General features: G+C 35.9%; 7 protein-coding genes and 1 long non-coding RNA gene across 8 annotated transcripts; 3 read left to right on the top strand and 5 right to left on the bottom strand.

Annotated features, from left to right (window-relative positions):
• Positions 1-72: 72 nt before the first annotated feature.
• On the top strand, positions 73-2559 carry LOC108826766 (protein trichome birefringence-like 2). Its single transcript, XM_018600123.2, has 4 exons — positions 73-1048; positions 1139-1525; positions 1714-1872; positions 1945-2559. The coding sequence occupies exons 1-4, from the start codon at positions 273-275 to the stop codon at positions 2285-2287; spliced, it is 1665 nt and encodes a 554-aa protein (XP_018455625.2). The 5' UTR covers positions 73-272; the 3' UTR covers positions 2288-2559.
• Positions 2560-4322: 1763 nt separating this feature from the next.
• On the bottom strand, positions 4323-5009 carry LOC108838163 (cyclin-dependent protein kinase inhibitor SMR15). The gene has a single exon (XM_018611129.2). It carries the CDS (start codon positions 4887-4889, stop codon positions 4554-4556), a length of 336 nt encoding a protein of 111 aa, XP_018466631.2. The 5' UTR covers positions 4890-5009; the 3' UTR covers positions 4323-4553.
• A 253-nt stretch (positions 5010-5262) lies between these two features.
• On the bottom strand, positions 5263-6555 carry LOC108829640 (uncharacterized). The gene has a single exon (XM_018603258.2). The coding sequence runs from the start codon at positions 6553-6555 to the stop codon at positions 5263-5265; it is 1293 nt and encodes a 430-aa protein (XP_018458760.2).
• A 986-nt stretch (positions 6556-7541) lies between these two features.
• Positions 7542-8240, bottom strand: LOC130500249 (glutathione S-transferase T3-like). Its single transcript, XM_056995023.1, has one exon. It carries the CDS (start codon positions 8238-8240, stop codon positions 7542-7544), a length of 699 nt encoding a protein of 232 aa, XP_056851003.1.
• Positions 8241-8585: 345 nt separating this feature from the next.
• Positions 8586-9962, bottom strand: LOC108826862 (uncharacterized). Its single transcript, XM_056993552.1, has 4 exons — positions 9631-9962; positions 9073-9267; positions 8857-8994; positions 8586-8744 (listed from the first exon to the last, which is right to left on the bottom strand). The coding sequence occupies exons 2-4, from the start codon at positions 9265-9267 to the stop codon at positions 8664-8666; spliced, it is 414 nt and encodes a 137-aa protein (XP_056849532.1). The 5' UTR covers positions 9631-9962; the 3' UTR covers positions 8586-8663.
• Positions 8875-9347, top strand: LOC130499462 (uncharacterized). The gene is made up of 2 exons (XR_008938328.1): positions 8875-8998; positions 9080-9347. It is a non-coding gene; the product is annotated as an uncharacterized LOC130499462 (long non-coding RNA).
• A 3441-nt stretch (positions 9963-13403) lies between the features above and the next one.
• LOC108826763 (pentatricopeptide repeat-containing protein At1g60770) lies at positions 13404-15327 on the top strand. Its single transcript, XM_056994387.1, has 2 exons — positions 13404-13734; positions 13935-15327. Exons 1-2 carry the CDS (start codon positions 13507-13509, stop codon positions 15180-15182), a joined length of 1476 nt encoding a protein of 491 aa, XP_056850367.1. The 5' UTR covers positions 13404-13506; the 3' UTR covers positions 15183-15327.
• Positions 15328-15461: 134 nt separating this feature from the next.
• Positions 15462-16131, bottom strand: LOC108826765 (uncharacterized). Its single transcript, XM_018600122.2, has one exon. The coding sequence runs from the start codon at positions 16066-16068 to the stop codon at positions 15532-15534; it is 537 nt and encodes a 178-aa protein (XP_018455624.1). The 5' UTR covers positions 16069-16131; the 3' UTR covers positions 15462-15531.
• Positions 16132-18673: the final 2542 nt, after the last annotated feature.

The following is an 18673-nucleotide window of genomic DNA, read 5'->3' as shown; positions in this document are numbered from 1 at the left end:
TTTATAATTTCTTTTGGTCCGTTCGCTCCGCACAGGGTGCGGGTGATCACCTAGTCAATGGTTAAAAACGAAATCATCACCCTCGAGAGAGAAACCGCTATTTCCCACAAACTCAAGTTCTCACCTTAAAATCAAAACCTAACAACAGAGTTGTCTCTCCCTCTCTTTTACACAAGCCAGAAGTAGTTACCATTTTGATTAATTTTCAGTTTCTTCTCCAAGTCTCCAAATGCTCTGTTCATTCCAACTGCATTTTTGATTGAACCAAGAAGATGGATCCGTCGAAGAAGCTCTTGTTCCCCGACCAGTTCTTGTCTGCGAGAAGAAGAAACATCCTGTCCAGATTCACACTAGGAATCGCTGCTTCACTCGTTCTCGTCACACTTCTCTCCCTCACTAACTCCTCCTTCAACGTCCCCTTCGTCTCTCCTCTGCTTCAAGGTCTCAGAAACTCCAATCTGAACAACAACAACCCTTCTTCTTCTGTTTCTCCTCAATTCAATTCTTCAGAGTCATCTTCTTCTCCTCCCAATCAAGTTGAAGAGAAGAAGCCTGAAGTAGTTCCAGTTCCAGATGTCAAAGCTCCAAGCTTCGAATCTGGACAAGCAAGAGGTACTGGTCCGAAGAATACGAGTTTGTCTGGAGAAGGTAAAGAAGTCTCAAGCTTTGAATCTGGACAAAGATCTGGCCTAACAGTGAAGGATCCGAGTTTGTCTGAAGATGATAAAGTCTCAAGCCGAAATGACCAAAATACCCTCGAAGCAAATGCTACTACTATAAGTGTAGGCAATAATAGCTCGAGCTTACTATCTGCCGACGCAAGCAAAGAGAAAAATGCCACCGTAGAAGCAGATCGGAGCAGAGTTTCTTACGAGGATTGTGATATCTACGATGGAAACTGGGTGAGAGCTGATGATGAAACGATGCCGTATTACCCACCTGGTTCGTGTCCTTATATAGACAGAGATTTCAACTGTCAAGCTAATAAACGACCTGACGATGGTTATGTTAAATGGAAATGGCAGCCAAACGGTTGTGACATTCCCAGGTAAGTTATTAGTATTACCTTATTATGGTTCTTGGTGTTCTTGTTTTCTTGGAGTATTTTTACTATTTGTGTTTGGAAAATCTTAAAAAGGTTGAACGGGACAGACTTTCTTGAGAAGCTAAGAGGGAAGAAGCTTGTTTTCGTCGGAGACTCCATCAACAGAAACATGTGGGAGTCTCTTGTTTGCATTCTTAGACACAGCCTCAAGGACAAGAAACGTGTGTATGAGATCTCAGGGAGAAGAGAGTTCAAGAAGAGAGGCTTCTACGCTTTCAGATTCGAGGACTATAACTGCACGGTTGATTTCGTTGGCTCTCCCTTCTTTGTAAGGGAATCGAGTTTCAGAGGCGTGAACGGGACGACACTGGAGACGTTAAGGTTGGATATGATGGACAAGACTACATCCATGTATCGAGATGCTGATATACTGATATTCAACACTGGTCATTGGTGGACTCATGACAAAACAAAGCTAGGGTATGATTCTGTAACAGTGACTAGGGATGAGCATTTTGGTGTTGGTTCGTGTTTTTTGGTTCTAGAGATATAGGATCCGTTAAGAGTTCTATGAAATTCGGTTCGGTTTCTTTTTTTGGTTTGGTATGGTTCTTCGGTTTACGGTTAATGAGCGCAGACCTAACAATGAATTTGATGTTCTTTGGCAGAGAAAACTATTACCAAGAAGGTAACGTAGTGTACCCGAGGCTCAAGGTTCTGGAAGCATATAAACGAGCTCTCACCACATGGGCCAAATGGGTCGACAAGAACATCGACCGCAACCAAACCCATGTTGTGTTTAGAGGCTATTCCGAAACACATTTCAGGTAAAATACTTTTTATTATTTACTTCAAAAGCGTTGTTCTTGGCCTTATTGAACCGATGTTCTTTTTATTAGAGGAGGGCCATGGAACTCAGGAGGACAATGCCATAACGAAACAGAACCGATCTATAACACGCATTACTTAAAAAAGTACCCTTCGAAGATGAGAGCTCTCGAGTACATCCTCCGTGATACAATGAAAACACCGGTGATTTACATGAACATAAGCCGGCTAACTGATTTTAGAAAAGATGGGCACCCTTCTATATATAGGACGGTGTACAAGACGGAAAAGGAAAAGAGAGAGGCTGTGAGCCACCAAGATTGTAGTCATTGGTGCTTGCCGGGTGTACCGGACACATGGAACCAGCTCTTGTATGTATCTCTGTTAAAGGCCGGTCTCGCGTCTAAGTGGTAGTCTTCCAAAGTCCTTTGGTTTTGTATTATTGTTTGCGGTAAATGTAGCAACTTCTCCCTTCTGTAAAAGGGAGTTTTTTTTCCTACCATCTTTCCGTATCAATGCATTGAAAAGCACGTTTGTACTTGTTGGTATGGATTTGTGTATAGGCATTGCATTACTTGGGAATTCATGGAATCTGCTACCCATCATCCCATGTCACATTGCATGGTTACGTTTGAATGGTCTTAAACCCATATAGTTGTTTTATAAGGTATGTTTTGATTGGATAATGGTATATTAGTTGATATAACTTCGAGATAAACAGAAATCTTAGTTGATATATATATTTTTGTGTGTATATATATATAGTCGAGATAAGGTGGGGCCTAACCAAATCGGCTAATGGGGTATGTTTAAGTATTCTTTGAGATGTTAAAATACAATCAAGTTGTTCCCTTGCGTACTTCACATGGTATCGGAGTTTTAGACTACAGAAGTTTTTCTTGTCTACAAAGTTTTTAAATATGAAGTGTTTAAGGTTTTAAGTAGCGTTTTAATTAGGTTCTCGCGATTAGTGGAGAACAAGTTCTCAAAGCTAGTTGCAAAAATGAGTGATACGATGGTAGTTTCACGGTATCCTTTGTGTTTCTTCTGATAATACCATTACCATGGTTGAGTTTGTATTTAATATGGTGCTAAATATTCTTTCAAAGGTTTTTGTTAGAGTTCGAACTACGTTTTTGTGATGTGCAATTATTGACTTACGATTTATTTATTCTATGACTAAGTTTCCGGATTAAGGTTCATACATTTTAAGATCTGGAACCAAAGCATATAGTAATATTTTAAAACAAAATCTTAGTTTCAAAAAGATTATTTTAAAACAACATCTTGCGGTAAAGGTAACTAAAGAAACACAGAACTTAGAAAGAGATCTCATCACATAAATTCACTTCACGAGGAGAGTGAGTATCCTTTCACCTGGGGAACAAATTTTGAAAATGTCGGATCTCATGCAGTATCCAAGGAATGGGCACTTCTCTGAATCCATTAATACCGCCACAACTTCAGTCAAGTCGATTTGAAACTACAGTAGACAAATAATTGAAACCATTTCCCTGCCCAAACTATAATAGCTTCTGCTTCCAAAACCATAGAACGCATGTAAAAGTTTATATTATACTAACCAATGTTTTTAAGGTAGCACCATTTGAGATACCATCTTTTAGTTTTATAAAAAAGTTCACACTTTTAGGATATAAACCGTCATATTTTATATCCGAAACTAAAAATATACAGTTATTTATAAAAGTATATTTATCGTGTATCTAAATTTAAAAACAACAACAACAAAATAATAATCAATTATTCTGATTTCATTAGTTTGTAAAATTTATGCTACTATATTAATCTTCGTATATGATTGAAAGTCTTCCTAAATCCTTTTTATTGACATCCTTCAAAGATTCCTAAAGAGCTTTATGATGCCAAATTAAACAATTGGAGTGGGATTTAATAAGCCGAAAAACCCTTACATTGTAGCAAATAATTATAAGTATCTAAGTAGCACTAATTCACATCGTTATCTAGCTAGAAACTAATTTAGGTTAAACTAAAAGATGAAATATCGATCTCCAATAAGGGTATATACCTCAAGACTGAAGGATACAAAAAGTGGAGATATTTTACTTTCCAACACTTAAAATGTAGAAATAAAACAAAATACAGGAAATTGGTAATCCTCCAGTTATTTGAAAGTTTTGAAACTAAAGATATAGGGGACAAAAGAAGTTGTACGTTTTTGGTTAATACATGTTGATTCATGATTGTTGAGGCTAATTAAGGCTTTTGGAAGTTGAGATGCATTTGTCCTTTGATACGCATGAACATGCAATAGTTAGGTGGTGTTAAAAAAAAAAGAACATGCAATAGTTAGGATCGTACTGATGTAACCCTATCATAATAAATACTAATAAAAAGTAATCACTTTTTATATTGTAACAATCAAAGGAGTTCAACATATGTAACAGCAGAAAAGGTATAAAGACACAAATCATATAACCATCAGTTTTACTGAAAAAGCAAATTATACAAGAACATAGAGTTTCAAACCTTAAATATTACTGTCCTAACTCCTAACATTATTTTCCTTGTATAAATCGAAATTAACGAAGAAAGCGCTAAAGAGTAACCGGCTAAACTAAGGAAGAAACTGATTTTATGAATATAAGATTTATCATAAACCTAAATAGGTTAGAGACAGAGGAGATAATTATCATTAGAATCAAGGGGCTGTTGCTTTAAGTATGAAGACGGTCTCGAGATCCGGTGGAGAGAAGAATTCTCTAGCGCCGCTGTAGCCAAACTTCGACGATGCTTTTCGTTTCTTTGGAGGCGGAGGACACGGAAAAACCGTCGGTATTCTAAAGGAAGCCGCCGTTGGAGTCGTCGGCCACTGATCTTGATGAACGTCGACATATTCCGTGTCGGCTACGGCAGTTGAGGAGAGGCTAATCGGCTTCATCTGCCCACGTAAGGAGATTCCAGTTATGGCCCATTTCTCCGAAGTTTCGTGAAGTTCGACGTTGAGCTGGTGGTGGGTCTTGCCGGAAAGTCCCATAAGTTTTTGTCGTTTGAGGTTAGAGAGAAAGAGAAAGAGGTATGTTTTTGGAAGGGAAGTGGTTTTTAAAAGGGATGTTTTTAGGGTTTATATCAGTTTGTAACTATGGAAAATGTGAAAAGAATAATGAAGCGTGTGATTTAGAGAAGTCTTAGAGCATGCCCATTAGTGAACCCCAAGGGGGGGTTCATAGGGATTTTTTTATTGTTTTTATGTGGGTCCGGGAATAGTGACGAACCCGTATTAATTTTGTTCTTCCATTAGTGAACCCGAAAATGGGGTTCATAAGAATAAAATAATATTAATTTTTTTTTTTTTTAAATTTAAAATTTTTTTTAATTTAATACAATGGAAATTCAAAAACATACAAAGATTATTCATCTAGATTACCATATTTTTGCCATATATTTTCAACTAAATCGGCTTTCAAACGATCATGTTTCTGTTGATCCCGAATTTGAGCTTGAATGCCATGCCTATTAACGAAGTTGGAAGGGGAGTCCGTAGGTTGCGAGATTTCCACCTGTGAACTCCTGCTTGATTCTCCCGACTCGAACTCAGATGTATCAGCCAGAATATATGTGTTTCGTTCGTTCTCTACTATCATATTGTGTAGTATGACACAAGTTCTCATAATCTTTCCAATCTTTTCCTTGTCCCATAGTAGAGCAGGATTTTTTACTATTGCAAACCTCGATTGCAAAACTCCGAAAGCACGTTCGACATCTTTTCTGGCGGATTCTTGTTTTTCAGCAAAAAGCTCAGCTTTAAGACCTTGAGGTAGTGGGATGGATTGGATAAATGTTGACCATTTGGGATAGATTCCGTCTGTAAGGTAGTACGCCATACGATAATTGTGGCCGTTGACCGTGAAATTAACTTTAGGAGCTCGACCTTGTATAATGTCAGAAAAAACTTGTGACCGATCGAGAACATTAATATCGTTGAGGGTACCTGGTAAACCGAAAAATGCGTGCCATATCCAAAGATCCTGTGATGCCACAGCCTCTAAGACAATGGTCGGCTTTCCGTGACCTCGTGTGAACTGCCCTCTCCAAGACCTTGGGCAGTTTTTCCACTCCCAATGCATACAGTCGATGCTGCCTATCATTCCCGGAAAACCGCGTACCTCTCCGATATCGAGTAATCGTTGAAGATCAGCTGGTGTAGGTTTTCGTAGATACTCATCTCCATACAATTGTATTATCGCTTCGTTGAACTTCTCCAAACATAGAAGTGCGGTACTCTCACCAAGTCGGAGATATTCGTCATACGTATCGCCCGATTGACCATATGCTAGCATACGTATAGCCGCAGTACACTTTTGAAGTGCAGATAGGCCGTACCTTCCGTGAGCATTTGGTCTTTGACGAAAGTATGGAACTTCATTACTCAGGCGATCGACAATGGAAAGGAACAATGGCTTGGTCATTCGAAAACGCCGCCTAAACATTTCTGGTGGGTATGTAGGATTTTCACTGAAATAGTCGTTCCAAAGGTCTTGGTGGCCTTGCTCCCTATGTCTTTCGATATAAGCTCGTCTCTTTGGCTTTTTAATTTGTTGGTCGATGAAATTATCAACTTGTTGGTCGATAAAATTATCAACATGTTGGTCTAACGTATCTTCAATTAATTTATCTGCTGCATCATCTGATGAGAAAGACATCACTTGAACTCTTTTTCCTTCATACAAAATGAAAATGAAAAAATATAAATCTTCACTAGAAACATATTTAAATCTTTCACAAGTTTAATCTTTCACAAGTTTAATTTTCACTAGTTTTATATAAAACATATCTTAGCCTTAAAAAAATTAATTTAATCTTACTAGTTTATATCTTTTAAAAAAATTAATCTCACTAGTTTAATTTTCACTAGTTTTATATAAAACATATCTTAGCCTTAAAAAAATTTAATTTAATCTTACTAGTTTATATCTTTTAAAAAAATTAATCTCACTAGTTTAATCTTTTAAAAAAAATTAATCTCACTAGTTTAATCTTTTTTAAAAAAAATTAATCTCACTAGTTTAATCTTTTAAAAAAAAATTAATCTCATGAGAAATATATCTTTTAAAAAAAAATTAATCTTGACAAAGAGAGATAGAGAGAAGAGTATACTATATTTGTCTTGATAGTATGTCGAGAGATGGAGAGTGAGAGTTAGTCTTGTTGAGAGATAGTGTTGTTCAGAGTATATAGAAAGAAGAGCAGAGAGTGAATGTTTGTCGACAGTTAGTATTGTCGAGAGATGGAGAGTTGAGAGTGAATGTTTGTGGAGAGATAGTAAAAAAGAGGAGGGTACATAGCTTTATATATAGAGAAGGCAGAGTACATTTCACTTCCCGTGATACACTACACTTCCCAAACAAGTACAGAATAATACATAATTGAAATGAAGTGTAGAAAGCAACAAAACACTACACTTCCCGTGATACACTACAACCTTAAAGCTAATGAAACATGTGCATTCCCTTCCTGCCATACAACTTTAACTCTAGCCCGTGACCTGCAAGACAAAAGAAAACAAGAAACAAAATTAAATACTCATGAGATGAACCACAAACCACAACAGCAAGCAACAAACAGCAAGTACAAATGAACCACAACAGCAAGCAACAAACATGAAGTAAAAATGAACCACAAACCGATTTCAAATCATTTCAGAAATGAGTTTGTCCATGAGAGTGATTTCGTTTGCAGAGAGATGGGTAGGGTCTTTGGCTAGGAGACGCTCAAGGAGTTTCTGTTTCTGTATCTCCTTTTTCACAGCAAGCATGCCATGTATCTCATCATAACCTTGCCTCTTGCGTTTGGCTGCTTTGCAAGCCTTGACACCAGGAGGCCGAACATCCGCAGCTTCCTCCTCAGCCATCTCCTCCACAACTTCCTTTCTTTTCTCCTTGGGACCATCTTTGGCAACACCCAGTGATTTCCATTTTTGGTCGAACCGAAGTTCCCTCCAACAATGTTCAAGTGTGAACTTGATGCCAATGTCATTCAAGAAGATGTCATGGGCAGCCTTCATGACATCATTCTCGTTTTGGCCACTGGCTTGCTCCCTCACTGCTGCTTCATAGCAGCCGACAAACTTGCACACCTGCTCATTGATTCTCCCCCACCTCTGCTTACACTGACTCCACTCTCTTGGGACGGCGCCACTGAGCTGAGGGCTGGAGTTCACGTAGTCCACTATTCTCTTCCAAAAAGCTCCAGCCTTCTGGTCAGTGCTGACGATTGCATCCTTGCTGGTGTTCAACCAAGCACTGATGAGCACAACGTCCTCTTTGGTTGACCACTTGCGTCTTTGGTTAACGGGAGAGGCTTGGGGGTTTTGGGGAAAAGGTTCCATTTTTGTTTCGGTTTGGAATGTGTGTGTTTTAGAAGTGCATTAGTTATGTTTTTAAACTACAATTTTCAACTACAGTTAACTCTAACTACCAAACATTGATCACACAACAACTTCATTTAACTACACCTATCAAATCAGTAGAGACAATTATTTAAAGCTCAGTACAATCGCTCTTAATCACAGCAACCAACCAACAAACATAAAGAATTTATGGTAATTTTTACAAGTTCTAGTTTTAGCTTCTAGTTTAGTAAACACAACAACTTCTAGTATGAAGTTGTTCTTCTAGTTTAACTTTAACTGAACTACAAGTAGCTCAGCTAACGTTAACATATTAATAAAAAAAAAAAACATAACGAGATCACAGCATCACAAAAGCATCACAAATAAGCGACCTATGAGATAAGACGGTACCTTTGCTTTTTAATCGAAGCACACCATCTCCAGGTCATGCACCTTCACAGTGAGAACATCGAGCAGACCAGAGAGGGTTTTAACCTGTTCCTGGACATGGAAAGAACAATGAAAATGAGTTAATACTCTCTTTTAATTTAACTAATAACTAATGAAAGAGCAACAAACAATAACCATTACAATTCAATGAATGATCACTAACCTCTAGAGACACGATCTGGTCATTGAGGATGGGCACCTCCTTGATAACCTTCTCAGCCTCCTCCAGCCGGCTAGTCAGCCTTTCGATCTCCTCCTGTACACCAATCACCCAAGGCTGACGGTAGTGGAGTCCATCACCCTTGGTAAAACCATGTACTCAAATTAAAAACATAAACAAAATAATAACAGAAACACTAAACTATGTTTTCTTTCTTACCTCGTAGTTTATGCAGGTGAAGAACCGTTTCCCAGGAAGAGTGTCGTGCTCCTCCTTCCTCTGAACCTCAGCAATCATTCTCCCACCGCAGTAACACCTTTTTGGAATACCATACTCTGAATCCGCCACATAGCCTAATGAGTTGTTGTACTCAATGTTCCTCTTTGCGTCTCTTCTCTCTGCTGCGGGATCCATCTGTAGCAGAAACACAAACAGAACTCATTAGCAAACTCATTAAAGTTAACAATCAAATGAAAACGAATCAATAAACCACTCATGGACGATTTTAAACCATCAAACGAAACCCAGACAATCGATTAACAACCCTAACCTAAAACCCCCAAATCAATTTGGAACCGTAACCCTAAATCCCCAAATCAACATCGAATCCCCGATTAACGAACCCTAACTGGGTAAATACAACCCCCATGACGATTATCGAAACCCCATGACAATATTGAACTCTAAAACTCGAAACGCCCAAATCGATTTCAAATCGAGTAACCGCTTTCGACCCGAACATGGACTCTACAAACCGTAAATCTAGTAGATACTCACCTGAGATTGTGTAGATGACACTCCGTCGTCGATTGGATGGAGAGAACCTTCGGGAATCGCCGTCGCACAAAATATCGCCCCCGAGAGAACAAACCCTAAATTTTAGAGAGAAAAGAGAAATGAGTCGAGTCACGAAGAAACCCTGCTTTCTTCGTCGTCAACGCGGAAAGGAGAAGCCAATCAGTGATCGACGCGTGGCTTGAACTCCCTTCTTACGGGTTCATCCGTAAGGCCCGGTTCACGCAAATAAACCCATTTTTCATTTTCTTTTATTCATTCGGCCCTTAGAACTCGAGCCCATGATCCGCTTTAGATCCGCTAATGCGGATGCTCTTATAGACCTATAGTCAAGTCAACAGCGACTTGAAGAAATCAGTGTCGATTCGGTTACTTTTGCTTGGTTAAAATAACGTAATATGATGATACTAGTAATTTTGTTTCTGTAAATTCGTAATTTTTTTGTATTTCTTTTTCTGGTTTAAGAAAAATATTCAAAGAACCGAGAGGTAGTGAGATTGAGTGCACATCTAACTTAAGGTCCACTGGTTTGATAAATACATTGCATCTTAATTAAATGTGAGAGATATATGTCATTTTTGTATTTCACTTTTTTGCATTATTATGGATTATATATATACATGTAAATGTGGACCTTAAAGATGCATAATATTTATCAATAATGTTATCTTTTGGTATCACTATTTATGCAGTAACATGGAACTCTAAAGGCATCTCCAACCCTACTCCATTTTCTACTCCAAATATCATTTTGGAGTAAAATCCTCTCCAACCCCACTTCATTTCCAACTCTAAAATGGAGTAATGACTAAAGTTACTCCATTTATAGAGTAATCTTACACATTACTCTATTTTGGAGTTGAACTTTTTTTATTTATGAAATGTTCCTTTAAATCTTTAATGTTCTTATTTCTTATTTAAATAATATTTTAAAATGATACAACAACATAAAAAATAAGTTATTTCATTATTTAATAATTTGACATCAAATGCATAACATAATTAAATAACAAAAATAATATAAAATGAAAATAACATAAAATAAATGATTTAAATGTCTGATTTCAAAAAAAAAATACTCGATTTAGGAATATCAAAGATAAAGAAACTCATTTTTTCATTACGAAATGCATTAATCGATCCTTTGTGGGAAAATATTCTAATGATTATTATTGAACCAACTTATACATTATGTTTTATTGTATTTTTATGATTTTTTGTACCTTTTAATAATATATGTTTAATTTAAATAAATTATATTTTAAAGTATTTTTGCAAACATAAAATAGTTGGGGTTAATTAGTAAACTTTTATAAGTATAAGATATTATTAACAATTATTAACTATATTTGAAGTAAAAATGGAGTAATACATTGGAGTAAAACATCACTCCATTTTGGAGTTGCACCATTTTGGAGTAAAATTTGGAGTAATACATTGGAGATGTTCTAAGATCATCATATTCAATTGTAGATTTCTTCATTACAAATCGAAAAGGTTATAGTTACCCTCCAAAACCGCAGGAAGAAGAGTTTAACATAGCAAAAGGCAGACTTAGCCAAAGCGTCAGCCTCCCATCATTATAAAACTCAAATAAATTATTGAACAACGAGACTAGAACCTTATAGATATACCAATTATACAATATATATATATATATATCGATGATTGAAGTTTCATTAACGTTGTAGATAACTTTATAACGTAAATATTTCACAATTTGGTAAATGAGTATATCCGCATAATGTTCTAGTACGACTTCTTCTTGACTGGTGACGAGATGGTTAAATTAAATTACAAATGGGACTTGTTGGACAAGAGCAAGCCAAGGATCTTCGAAGTTATAAATAAACTATTGATGACTAAAACCAATTGTGGGAGAATGTATGCGTGATCCTTGAAGAATGAAGAAATGAAGAATGTGTATGAGTGAGTGAACACATGGAGCAAAAGTATTCAAATAGGTTTTTATGATAATAAGGAACCCGAGGAAACGCGTGACTCTAAGCCTCATAAATTTAATTTACACATACTCCTCTATAGTAATTATTAATTTATTACTATATTCAAGCCCTGTATATATCATTTTCCGTGCATGTATTCAATGAAGTAACGAGATGGAGAGAGTCTCCCTTCAAAGTTTTGAATCTTGGTCAATCCTAGTTCTATTTGAAGACTGGATCAACGTTTGACCCCTTTTGTTTTCTTCCATGTGAATTTTATCAAGGCTGATCTAACCATTTTGAAGACACGCATTTTTTTTTGGTAACCCAGGTTGACAAGCAAATTTATAAAAATAAGTTTTTCATTCTTAAAAACTTTTTTATTTTTCATGGATAATATTTATTATAAAATTGATGACACATTAAAAATTATATTTATGATTTTACCATATTTTAATGATTATAATATTTTTTTTGAAAATTAAATAAGAGGCTACACTTTTTTTTGGCACCATAGTCAATTGATGTCATTTGTGTCCACCGTCCACATGTGGTAAAAGATAAGGGAGGAACCGTCTAATCCTCTTGGTGGAGTATATTAAGGAAGCAAAACCTTAGCAAAAAGCTCATATCCGTGTCAAGTTCGAAATCAACTAATCTATGTATGAACGGATTGATGATGAGAGCCAGTGATTTGTAGTTATTTTCGTACTCATTTCTTTCATCAATTACTTCCAATTTATTAGGATGAATTAGGGATGTCAATTTGAGCTGAGCTGAGCTGACCTTTTCCAAAAATCTATAAATATTTGAGTCCAGATCCACCCGTAAGAGTGGCACAAGGATGGACCATATTCTAGATCATGACCTTCGGTCAGCGAATCCAAATCTTCTTTTAGCTAACATTATTACTTTTCCCATAAAATTTCTTTACCTACTATAGATAAATCATTTAGTCACCAAACTCTGTTGGGTCGACGGTTCTTTCGTAACTGTGTTCGTTCTTCTTGGAAACGATTAAGATTCGTTTTGTGCTTACTCTCATAGTCTTTTAGCTTTTGTTTCCCTTCGAAATCGTAACTAAGATTCTCTCTTGAATTCCCATATACTTTATTGTATTCAGTAGTTTTTGTTCTATGTTCTTTATTTTATGAGTTTCGATCAATCAATCGATATGTTCTGGATCTTTTATTCAATCGCTCTTTTCTTTTTGTTTTTCAATCAATCGATCTCTTTGTTTTTCTTTTTTTGGATTTTCTGTTTTTTTTAATCTCAATCAACATGTATGTTCATCTTCTTCAATCAATGCTCTATCCTCTTTCTTACATTTGAAGGATGGACGCAAGATGTAACAAATGCATAAATCCTTCTAGTTTCAGTTTTTGCTGGTACCATTCCGAACGAAGATTGTGCGTGATGGCAAGAAACGACTCCGCTGACTACGCATGGTCTCAGGAAGGGCACTTACATACGTATATATATATGTATATATATGTGTAAAAAATTATAGTCTTATAATTTTATTTTCAGCACTGCAATTTAAACATGAAAGCCATTTAAATATATATATACATATATATTTAAAATTTATTATAGAAATTTATAAATTCAACATCATCTCCTAAATACCAAACCATAAATAATTATCAGGAAACTATAAACTTAAATGTTAAGGTATTTTGATTGAAAGTATATTTTTAAAATGGTATCTAAAATTTCAAAACAATCTCTCTTGTAAAAAGCTTGCTTAAAGGCCCAATAAGTTTAGTTGATAATATCAATTAACAAGCCCATGGATAGGTTTCTTCTCCACTCGACAGTCAACTAGGGTTTACCGGAAACCTCAGAGAGACACGACGACGCTCTCTCTCTCTCTCTACTCTCTACTCTCGCTGCTTACTGATCCGAAGGTGAAATGGCGCTGCGACATCTGAGCCGGCCGAGAGACATCGTAAAGAGATCGACGAAGAAGTACCTCGACGAACCCCTTTACCATCGTCTCTTCAAGGACGGCGGATCCGAGGTCAATGTTCGTCAGCAGCTCAATCAGTTCCTCAAGGGCACTAAACACGTCTTCAAATGGGAAGTCGGAGACACGATCAAGAAGCTCCGAAGCCGCGGCCTCTATTACCCCGCTCTCAAGGTATCGCCATTTTGGAGATTACGAAACAAGTTAGGGTTTAGGATTTAGGATTAGGGTTTACGATTTAGGATTTAGGGTTTAGGTGTTCATTACGAGCAAGTTAGTCACTTTTGGATCTCTCCTCTTGGACTAGGTGTGGTTTTGATTTTTCACTGTGAGATTCAAATGTAGAGTCTTTTTTTTTTGGGGTTTGTTTGCAGCTCTCTGAAGTAATGGAACATAGAGGTATGAACAAGACGGTGAGTGACCAAGCAATCCATCTCGATCTCGTTGCCAAAGCTCGTGGAATCACAGCGGGAGAAGCTTACTTTGTCGCTCTTCCGGAGACATCTAAAACCGAGCTCACCTACGCCTCTCTTCTGAACTGTTACTGCAAGGAGCTGATGACTGAGAAAGCGGAAGGTCTACTCAACAAGATGAAAGAGCTCAACATCACTGTTAGCTCCATGTCCTACAACAGCCTCATGACTCTTTACACAAAGACGGGACAGGCCGAGAGGGTTCCGGGGGTGATTCAGGAGATGAAGGCAGAGAACGTCATGCCGGATTCCTACACGTACAATGTCTGGATGAGGGCGTTGGCTGCTACCGAGGATGTCTCTGGTGTTGAGAGAGTTATTGAAGAGATGAACAGAGATGGTAGGGTTGCTCCGGATTGGACTACGTATAGTAACATGGCGTCTATTTACGTTGATGCGGGACTCTCTGAGAAAGCTGAGAAGGCACTTCAGGAGCTGGAGGTGAAGAACACTGACAGGGATTTCAAGGCGTATCAGTTTCTTGTTACATTGTATGGACGGCTTGGGAAACTGAGTGAGGTTTATAGGATCTGGCGTTCTTTGAGGCTGGCTATGCCGAAAACCTCGAATGTTGCGTATCTGAACATGATTCAAGTGCTGGTGAACTTGAAGGATGTACCTGGTGCGGAGACACTGTTCAAGGAATGGCAAGCGAACTGTTCTACTTACGACATCCGGGTTGTAAATGTGATGATTGGAGCTTATGCCAGAGAGGGTCTCATCGAAAAGGCAAATGAGCTCAAGGAGAAATCTCCAAGAAGAGGAGGGAAGCTGAATGCTAAAACGTGGGAGCTCTTTATGGATTACTATGTGAAGAGGGGTGATACGGCTCAAGCACTTGAATGTATGGCTAAGGCAGCTTCTATCGGCAAAGGAGATGGTGGTAAGTGGCTACCGTCACAGGAAACAGTCAGAAGTTTGATGAGTCAGTTCGAGGAAAAGAAAGATGTTAACGGAGCTGAGAGTTTGGTGGAGATTTTAAAGAAGGGAACGGATGATGTAGCCGCGGAGACCTTTGAATCATTGATAAGAACATATGCAGCAGCTGGAAAGAGCCATCCTGCTATGCGCCAGCGCCTGAAGATGGAGAAGGTGAAGGTTGATAAAGCAACAGAGAAGCTGCTCGATGAGTTATGTCAGGAAGAGTGAGGTCTGTTCCATCTCTCATCTCCTTCATTTTTTTTTAATTTCCCTTCAAGCAAGACATTGTTAGTCGTGTAAGAGCGAGCACTTGCATTCTCTCTGCTCTGTTTCTTACTGGTAATAAAAGAAAAAAATAGGCTATGACTGTTCATGTTTCTGTGGATTGGTTTGATCTGAGCTTTGATTTACAGTTGAGAGAACGAAACTCCATCACAATGTAGTTCCCTTTTTGAGATCTTATTTTTGGTAATTACATTTGAGAATCAAGAAATGGCTAAGAGTTCTATTATAATTACATTACAAGATTGGTGTCGATCAAGAACACCCTCCAAAGCGGAAACATGTTATTTTTCTTTCAGCTTCTGAGGGATTTGTTTGAACGTTTCCTCCTTCGGTTCGATCTTCTAATTAAAGTAGAAAGAAACAAGCAGTTAGTTCCTGTCTTCCTCAGCTCATCCGCAGCATTCTGAACGGTGTTAACTTGATGCGAGTCTACGAACGTGTTGACGCAAACGCCGTAATCAGACACTGCTCTGGTCAAAAAGATTCCCAGCATCTTAGTATGTCGTTTATGGAGGCTGTACTTCGCCTTCTTAAGGTTGAAGGCCGCGTCTCTAAGTTTCTCGTGGCAAATCGTAACTTGTTTGTTTCCGTTTTTGTACTTTGATGCGTTTGCAATCTCCCGTCTTGTCTTGGTCTCGAGGGAACAAATGGTGCTGAGTGTGGCTAGTCTGGGATTTGACCCTTTAACCAGCGGTCGACACAACTTTGGGTATGCGGTTCGGGCGCAGAGGCCCTTGCCACGCCCTTCCACTGCTTGGTTCGCCGTCAAGAAGACCACGGTAAGGACGATGGTCGTGAGGTAGAGCTGGGGTTTGTTGCAGCCCGCCATATTTTCCTCTTTTAATTTGTTCTTTTTAAAACTGGAAAGAAGTTATCATGGGAAAAAATTCTAACTAAATCCTCTCGCTATGAATAGAAATATATATTTTTGGTTTCAAAATTATTGGTAGTGGGAATTTTCTAATATTTGTTTTCTTGGTATTTTATAAATTTGATTTGTTTGGGAGGTTTAACTTCTTTTTAGGAGCCGATTATAGAGACTTCGTTATGTTTTATATCAAACTAAACTAAGATTTATTAGAATGCAACGTCAATTTTAGCACAAATGGCATACATTGATCTTTCAAAACAAGCAAGTTATAATATGACTGTTTTTTTTTGCCAATATAAGAACCTAAATCATTTGGAGATCCAAAATGGTGACTTAGCATTTACGTGAGCAATGAATCAACTTGTATGCGCTTTTTCATTTTCATTTAATTTTAAACAAAGCAATATTATATAAAAATGATAGATGATTTTTAGAAACCAAAAACTTAAAAAACGAATTAAACCCAAACTGAACACCGAACTGAATAGATTCGTGGGTTATAATAAGCATGCACTTTGGTCTCGTTGGTTTAATAATTTAATAATACATCTTATAATTATTTTTCGTTTTATATTAAAGTTATATTCATATCTATTTATAATGATATTTATTCAGATTTGATATTTAATGAACCATTTTTTAGAAGATAAAAATAAAAGATTTGTATTAGACTATAATTAGATTTTATTATACTAAAACTAAATTTATTATTTTTATAATTGAAATATATTATTATTAAATTAATTAAAATTTGATTTAACATGGTTATCTTAGATGAAAAGTAAAAGTTCAAAAATTTTCAATATTATGTTACGTAAATAAAACATATAGTTTTCTATACTTTACGAATAGTTGCTATTTTGTTTAATTTAATCTGATTTTTGTGTATTTTTACAATATGAATACAATATAACCTCTTTAAATTAATAATCGATAGATTAATATTTCTATTAATTAATATAATTTCATAGTCCTAAATTAAGTTTTTGGTTCAACTAGTATCTCGATAAATTAATAATCTCTATAAATTAATAAAAATTATAGTTTTGGTGTAGTCCCAACATTATTAATTTAGAGGTTTCACTGTAATTTAAATAATAACTGTATATTGGCATAAATAAACAAAATACAGTTTTTAAATCTATTATCAAATGGGTAGCTTTCCTTTAAAAAGAAAAATAATTTTCTAAGCTTTTAAAAATAAATCTATTTTGTTGACAAAAAGAAAGAAATCTGTTTTCAAGGCCGAAGTCATCAGTGACGTCAAAGTTTAAAGACTGTTTTTAATTTATTTTGTCATCTATATTATTAAAAGAGAAGTACCCATATAAAATAACCCTTAGTTTTCAGTTTTATTTACACTTCCATGCCACTGACATTAAATATTATTTCCTATTTTAATTCTGTCTTTTCCACTTTGATTAATGTGTTTTCCAAAATTAAATTTGAATTAAATACACAATTAAATAATACTTCCTATTTTAATGCTTTGTCTTTTCCACTTACATTAATGTGTTTTTTAAATTAAATTTGAATTAAATACACTTCATTAACTTCTCAATTAAATCAGTGTCAAATTCAAAAAAAAAATATTTTTATTAGACAAACAATTCATGGAAATTATAATATCAACTCTTCATTGAACAAATCTAAACGAAAAAAATATTACCAAATTTGAACCGAAACTAGATAATATCCAAACAGATTTACCATTTTGGTATCTAGAGAACCATAACTAAACCTTATCCGAACGAAATATTTCGGATATTCGAATGTATTTAAATCATATTTATATACTTCAATATGTTAGCTATTTTTCGAGTTAATATCCAAAATATAAGCTATTTTAAGTTGTTTAAAATATTTGAAATATAAAAATAGTCAAAAGTAAACATCTAAAGTAGATAAACAATAATCAAAACACCAAAAAAAACTTAAAATATATATTTATTCTTCATCCAAATATTCAAGTTAAACCTATTTTAATTTTTAATTTACGTACTTTAGCTTACATTACTCAAATTTACATGTTATATATTTTTTTAGATTTAACGATATTTAAATATATATAAATTTAAAAAATTTAAAAATAGTTTAAACGGGATATCAAACCCGCAAAGATCCAAATCAAATCGGAACCAAAGCTTATAAATACCCGAATAGAGGTAGAGTTTTTAAACTCAAAAATCTCAAACCCGAATAGATTTTAACCGAATTCGAATGGATACCTAAATACTCATCCTTAGATTAGTCAATATAAAATGATCAAATATTATAAATATACTATTTAGTATAAATAAATAAAAACTAAAACTGAAAATTAATACCCGTGCGGTCGCACGGGTCAAGATCTAGTAATAACTTTAAAACTAAACAAATAATACAGTCAAATGTCCAAATAGAAAATCCTAGGAAAGACTACAAATTTGTTTTGTCCTCTTTGACTTTGAACATAAAATCTGGCCGCTGGCTCCAGTGCTATAAATACCACTCGCTTCTGCTTCCAAATGCTCAAAGGCCCTTTTTCTTTTCTCTGTGTTTAAAACATTTTAATTGAATCTTT

This window comes from Raphanus sativus, chromosome 9, assembly GCF_000801105.2.
Source record: "Raphanus sativus cultivar WK10039 chromosome 9, ASM80110v3, whole genome shotgun sequence".
NCBI classification, from domain to species: domain Eukaryota; kingdom Viridiplantae; phylum Streptophyta; class Magnoliopsida; order Brassicales; family Brassicaceae; genus Raphanus; species Raphanus sativus.
The sequence above is the reverse complement of the archived record's forward strand: the minus strand, read 5'-3'. Positions and strand labels throughout refer to the sequence as shown.

What these genes read in the sequence shown, in the direction of transcription:
- LOC108829640 (XM_018603258.2), bottom strand. Translation starts at nt 6,555, where the DNA reads ATGTCTTTCTCATCAGATGATGCAGCAGATAAATTAATTGAAGATACG.
- LOC108826766 (XM_018600123.2), top strand. Translation starts at nt 273, where the DNA reads ATGGATCCGTCGAAGAAGCTCTTGTTCCCCGACCAGTTCTTGTCTGCG. An exon ending in AACGGTTGTGACATTCCCAG is followed by an intron (nt 1,049 to 1,138) that starts GTAAGTTATTAG and finishes AATCTTAAAAAG; the next exon opens with GTTGAACGGGACAGACTTTC. An exon ending in CATGACAAAACAAAGCTAGG is followed by an intron (nt 1,526 to 1,713) that starts GTATGATTCTGT and finishes GTTCTTTGGCAG; the next exon opens with AGAAAACTATTACCAAGAAG.
- LOC108826763 (XM_056994387.1), top strand. Translation starts at nt 13,507, where the DNA reads ATGGCGCTGCGACATCTGAGCCGGCCGAGAGACATCGTAAAGAGATCG. An exon ending in TCTATTACCCCGCTCTCAAG is followed by an intron (nt 13,735 to 13,934) that starts GTATCGCCATTT and finishes GTTTGTTTGCAG; the next exon opens with CTCTCTGAAGTAATGGAACA.
- LOC108838163 (XM_018611129.2), bottom strand. Translation starts at nt 4,889, where the DNA reads ATGGGACTTTCCGGCAAGACCCACCACCAGCTCAACGTCGAACTTCAC.
- LOC130500249 (XM_056995023.1), bottom strand. Translation starts at nt 8,240, where the DNA reads ATGGAACCTTTTCCCCAAAACCCCCAAGCCTCTCCCGTTAACCAAAGA.
- LOC108826862 (XM_056993552.1), bottom strand. Translation starts at nt 9,267, where the DNA reads ATGGATCCCGCAGCAGAGAGAAGAGACGCAAAGAGGAACATTGAGTAC. An exon ending in TCACCTGCATAAACTACGAG is followed by an intron (nt 8,995 to 9,072) that starts GTAAGAAAGAAA and finishes GGTTTTACCAAG; the next exon opens with GGTGATGGACTCCACTACCG. An exon ending in ACCAGATCGTGTCTCTAGAG is followed by an intron (nt 8,745 to 8,856) that starts GTTAGTGATCAT and finishes TTCCATGTCCAG; the next exon opens with GAACAGGTTAAAACCCTCTC.
- LOC108826765 (XM_018600122.2), bottom strand. Translation starts at nt 16,068, where the DNA reads ATGGCGGGCTGCAACAAACCCCAGCTCTACCTCACGACCATCGTCCTT.